Source organism: Opisthorchis viverrini (assembly GCF_000715545.1).
Source record: "Opisthorchis viverrini unplaced genomic scaffold opera_v5_373, whole genome shotgun sequence".
Lineage (NCBI taxonomy): Eukaryota > Metazoa > Platyhelminthes > Trematoda > Opisthorchiida > Opisthorchiidae > Opisthorchis > Opisthorchis viverrini.
In genome coordinates this window covers 107997-113822 of record NW_008752034.1, presented here as the reverse complement: position 1 = coordinate 113822, position 5826 = coordinate 107997, and the positions used below count along the sequence as shown (strand labels likewise).

Below are 5826 nucleotides of genomic sequence, written 5' to 3'. Positions count from 1 at the left end.
ATATGGAGCGCACCGCAGCATTGTAAACTCGACCCTTGACAGAGAAGCTGATATCACGCCTACGCCACAGGTGACGTAGATGCGCAAAAGCTGCTCTGGCCTTCCCAATCCGGATGGAAATTTCATCTTTGGTGAGACCACTGGGTCTGATACAGTTGCCCAGGTAAACAAATTTGTCTACTACCTCAATCGGTTCATCCGCAAGCACGAGGCTAGGGTTCGAGTCCACCCAGTCTTGCAGTAGCACTTTACACTTTGCAGGTGTGAAGCGCATGCCGAACCGTGAGGCAGAATTATTTAGATTATTTAATATTGTTTGCATACCGAAGGGCACACAACCGCTATATTCCGAACAAACCAGTGCGATAGCGTGAGTGCGTGCGAGCGCGAGAGCAAAAGTTACAACGGCCCCACGCTATTCAAAAGGGACTTTCTGACACTGATCCAGGGTGTCTAATAAGCGTTAGTGAACACCCGTCAACATCGATCGGGCGTCTATGAAATGCCTGAACGCTGATCACATTCGGTCATGCTTCTGTGGCGTGAATGAGGACTCATCAGCTTTTGCTGAATTGATTGAATGATTGACTGGCCTGGATGATTGCCGGCTTTGCTGTTGAGATTTGGGTGAAGCAGTAGGTTCCGGGTGTTCTGAGGTTACACTTAGGAATCTGACCTTCCTGATACAGTTGCTGTGCACTCATGGCGAATCTTGGGGCAGTTTTTCCTTTGTCCTTGAAATAATGTCCTACCTGATCTCTAGTAGCGAACTTTCACAGTACAAAGCACGAAAACAGGAAACTCGCACAGCCAAACGAATTTGTTGCCAGTATCTCAAACAATTCTTGTTTGCATGACTTGTCACAAGGAAATGCTAGCTCTCCATGACCCAGTTATCTAAATCAGTGGATCACGTCAGCTGCCTGCCATTTCATTGTTCTGCAACATATGCCTACTTAGCGAATATACACTCACTTGCAAACTAATTTGGTTTTTCGAGTGACTCACCTGGAACCAAGCTGGATATCTAGTTTGTGATGTTCTCAGGCAACTGAATGTGCTGCACCAGGCCGCCTCATGTTTCAGTCGCTGCAGTATTCGAGATGTCGCGTTACATGTATATCTTTGTAATGACCTACACTTAAGGTTGCAGAAAATCCGTCGACATCCCACGACCGGTTTCGCCCTTTTTGGGGCGAGAGATTCAGTTGGGTTCCAGGTGAGTCTCTCGAAAAACCAAATTAGTTTGCGAATGAGTGTACATTCGCTAATTTCGTGCAATTTGGTTCCAAGTAGAACATAACGTTGATGGAAACCCGGGACTGCGCCTACCTGTTGAGCTCCAAGAAGGGCGAAACCGGTCATGGGCTGTCGACGGATTTTCAGCAACCTTGTGAGTAGTACATTACAAAGATATGCCTACTTAGTCTAATCTTGACTTAGCTTGGCTAGACTTAAGTACTAAAAACAACCATTTGGCCAACTACATTTCTTGAACCCTCAGTGCAAACTACCGAGTGTTGTTTCTCTGTCCCAGGGTTCGTGGTGCGCGATAATTATCACGGCAATTAGTTATACGCTGTTGGGAAAATACAAGGAACTGCGCACGGTCATCGTTGTGTGACCTTGAACAAACTTTGGTATCTGGTTACACGCATTCATAACTTAGTACCCGTAAGAGGGCTGTGAAAGCAAAGAGGTTAGGTGAACTGATCCACTGCCTTCTGGCCGAATCAATTAAGTAAGACACTTGATACTCTGGTATGACGAAAAGAAGACTTTGGCGCGCTGCTCTAACTCGGAAGACATATTCTTCCACGCCCGGAAAGTCCCTCGGATTCGATAACAATATGTGCCATATTCGTGCTATGTCGCGCCATTTATCTTGCTTTAAACAAGTGAAGATGATAAATGAACTATGGGTGAATTACGGCCATGCTAAGAGGAATAAACCTGGTTAAATTCCACTTCAACTGGATATTTGAATGCGACCTTCAATGAAGCCTTCATTCATTTATGGTGGATTAATGCGCAACAAGAAGAGCCAACAAGTATTGTATTGGTCGATCAGCTTACACTGGTGCGACTTTCACAGATGGGAAAACTTTCCGCCGGTTTATCGATAAGGGAAGCTCCAGTGTCTGTGAAATCTATTATTTAGTAGCATAAATTTGCCAAGCATATCCTAAATCACCAAAAACGTAGCTACTGCGTCACAGTATAATGACCATATAGTGGTCCGCCAATCAAGAGCGGCTGAGACCTGCAACTGGGGTAGATCTACGCAGCTGACCGTGCTTACTACAGAATTGGGGTCCATTACCTTCTAGAAAAGATCGAACCACTAAAATTTTAAAATGCATACCGGAATGCCACACCTGATAACGTTTACTGCACGACAAAAGTCATACTTCCAGAATGACCTCCAATCTTCCCTGTGAATTATTTGCAATGAATGGATTTTAAAGCCGAATGTGTGGAATAAGTTCGACTGCAGCATTTTGAATTCAGGGTAACTAGAGTTTTTTTCATGGGATTTCGGGTGGCACTGAACGAATGTCATTCGTTATGACCCAGAAGAGGCGGGAGCTGGCTACTCAACCCAGACTTAGTTCGAGAGTATACCAATGCCTATGTCCTGGAGACATACTACCATTTGATTTTTTTCATAGAACACTACATTTTCGTTCACCCAGCGCAAAATTGCATAGCTGTCATGATACCCGAAGAGACGAGGGCGGAAAGCTTGCAAGGTTGCTCAAGCCTAGTCAGGAGCATTCGAGATGCGGAACCTTTTGATCAGTAAGTCTGTGCCTCAACACAAAGCTATCTTGAGCTGAAAATGTCCAATAAACATCTCTTTCGAACTTACCATCATTCTTCGCCAGTTGATTTTCCGCCATTGCTCTAGCCATTGTTGCCAGAGCGACTGAAGGCATATGTCGTCCTGCGTGAGCGGGATTCAATGATGGAAGGCCGGAGAACAAATTCGAGTTTGGCATAAACGGGGAGATGAGTGGATGAGCAAACGCTGGACTCTTTCGGAGGAGAGGATTTTGGGAAAGGCTGCGTTCCAAATATTGATTTAGAAATGATTGCAGATAAAGATAGGACGGTAGGTTGGTTCCATAAAGCCAAGGATAGATGGTTGCCTGACTGGCACCCGCAGGAGGAGGAAGAAAGTTTGAGTGAAATCGTTCGGACTGATCTGTCTCACTTGGAATGGTACTGGATTCATTATCCAAAAGTGGGAACGAAGAGGAACGGTTGATGGTATTGAGCGAAGATTCTTTCGCCTCCACAGTACCGCCGTAAGAGAACGGTAGAGATCGGTTGGTTTGAGCACTATTGTGAAATGAATCGCCTGTCTTTATCCAATTAGTCGGAGTTGAATGCTCAGCTTCCGTGTTGGACTCGCGCACATGCGTTGCACTCCCCGAGGTCGCCCAAGTGTAGGCTGAAGAAATTGGCGAGACTCCACAGCAGGATGCATTTTGATTGGCCAAATGTGAGACACCGTTGGCTTCAGCGTTGAATACATCTTGCTCCAGCGGTTGAATGATTCGACTAATCAAATGCGTTGCCGATGGAGGTGATGCAGATAGCTTGTGATATCCAAGAGGGAACGGTAGGGATCTCTCGGATGACGCGAACGATCGACAGGAGGTTCGTTCGGCTTGTTCCGTCGCGCTATCTGTCAGTGGTGATCTTTTGTGCAGTAAGCTCGATGAGACGGGAGTAGAAGTGGGGTTCGCAGACACTGTGTTGCGCTCTCGGAAAGAAGAGTTGGGATTTGTATTCATGTGACCATGCCTGGCACGTTCGTGGAAATACAGTGCGACTTGATGACGCAGCGTTGAGTTTCTTGGACCACGTTCATGCTGCACGGCTGCAAAAGCGAGTAAGCACCGTGATATACTGACCATCCATAGAATTACGTTTCTACCGAAACAAGCAGGTCAACAAGTAAAATTCAAAAAACAGATGGTGAAAGAATCAATACAACAGAAAATACGCTGATGCCGATCGCCGATTACGAACCTCATTCCCGAGAAGCCTCACTTTGCCTCGATACGACGAAAGCTGAATTGAATGGTGAAATATCAAACCTCCCAAAGGACTGAAAAATTCTGGTGAATTTGTTTTTTCCATCATTCCCAGTCTTTCTGAAGAAATCAGGAAATGTGGGCATTCCTTGACGTGGCGACCGATTTCGATTCAGTATTGGTTTGCCAGGATGTTTCAAATTCAAGTCGAATCCCGGATTGTATACCATGAACTCCTCAATGGGGTTTACATCTGTACTATCCACACTAACACTTGAGCTCATAACGTATGTTTGACGCAACCGGCGATGAGATCGATCATCCAAGGGCATAATCTTAGCTAGTCCAGGTTTCTTAGTCAACTCTGTGAGTAGGTGCAAGTAATAATGATCACTCGAACAAAACTCATTCGTATGGATAAGTAACGCAGATCACGTCATTGAAAACATTATGCCGCCGTAGTTGGACGAGGAAATGAAAATTTTCAAGCAATTCTGTCCTGTTGGCAAGGCTAATCCATGCTGAAAAGCCGGGGAACACTGCACTTTTGTTTTGTCCTTACTGAGAAGTATCAGCAGTGTGCAACCTCAGGGAGTTTTGAACCCGCGGGCCAGTAGTTGAACACTCGACCGTTTGGCCTGGATTGGCTGAACGGCGTTGTGAGTGGCGAGACGAAACTTGTTAGCACAGACACTGGAAACTCTTCAAAAGCTCATAGCCAGTTTCGCTCTTCGGGTACGCGCGTTTTCCAGGATTTCGTCAACCTTGTGTTCTACTTGAGCTGAATCAACCTGATGAGCCCCCCAACAGAAAGTGACCGGTCATGGACCTTCGAAGCGTTTTCAACAAAGTTGTGAGTAGGTCCCTTTATGAGAGTATACTGCGATATCTCCAATATTGTACCAATTGAAACATGAGGCAGTGGCCTTTGTGCAGCACATTTAGTTGAAGAATACCACAAAAACGAGAAATTCCGTTTATTATCCCCGTGGAAAACACACTGATAGGCAAATGAGTGTATATGAGCGGAACAAAGTCGATAAGTTTGCCACTGACTCATGAGAATTTAATTTAATGTTATGCCTTGTTTTAGACAAACCCCGTCTACTTACGCTACATCATGAACCAGGAGCTCTAACTTCAAACCGATTAGCAAGTAAACAATTCGAGGTGATTGAAAAACGATTATTCTGACGTTGCAAGTGTGGAAGGAGTCAAAGATTTTGACGAATCGCTCCTCATTCAACTAGTTTCGAATACGAACTGTGACCTCAAAAGTATACATGACGATGAAGTTACATTTAATCTCTTCATCTTGTGGTTGGCAGGCTGGTTTATCAAGAAATCCTCATTTGACATTTCACTACAGAGAATGTACTTTAGTTGGTGAGGACAACCAATGAGACAATTCAAACGAAAGTGAAACAGCGAATCGAGACTGGTTCTAGGACAACGGAAAACTTACGCACCCTCTGTTTCAGTCAATGAGATCCCGCTAACAAATTTGACACCAAAGTTCATTCCGTTTGCTGTTCCAAGTGCATGGGAATCGTATTTCAAACGCAATAAGGTATGGAGAATAATATGCATGATACATTACAACAAAATATGTGTATACATTAATGGATGACATGGCTATATATATATATATATATATATCGTTCAGCTGTAGCACCCTTCCGTTGCCTACCTGCCATGCTACTCAAAGGTTGCACGAGGGCTGGGCTACTGCCAGGCTGCCCAAGCCTAGACAGGAGAAGTCAAGAGGAAGAGGTTGGGT

At 44.9% G+C, this 5826-nt stretch overlaps 2 protein-coding genes across 2 annotated transcripts in view; one reads left to right on the top strand and one right to left on the bottom strand.

The window, feature by feature from the left end:
* T265_10519 (hypothetical protein) overlaps nucleotides 1-5826 on the bottom strand; it is a gene marked incomplete at both ends in the record, with an annotated part of 19110 nt that overhangs the window by 10541 nt on the left and 2743 nt on the right. Inside the window, one exon of the mRNA XM_009176910.1 lies at nucleotides 2873-3889. Coding sequence (XP_009175174.1) covers nucleotides 2873-3889 — 1017 coding nt within the window. The remainder of the gene's footprint in view (nucleotides 1-2872; nucleotides 3890-5826) is intronic.
* The window catches only part of T265_15171 (hypothetical protein), a gene marked incomplete at both ends in the record, with an annotated part of 7450 nt that overhangs the window by 1202 nt on the left and 422 nt on the right, over nucleotides 1-5826 (top strand). The window contains 3 exons of the mRNA XM_009176911.1: nucleotides 330-370; nucleotides 1048-1292; nucleotides 5713-5824. Of these exons, the coding sequence (XP_009175175.1) occupies nucleotides 330-370; nucleotides 1048-1292; nucleotides 5713-5824 (398 nt within the window). The remainder of the gene's footprint in view (nucleotides 1-329; nucleotides 371-1047; nucleotides 1293-5712; nucleotides 5825-5826) is intronic.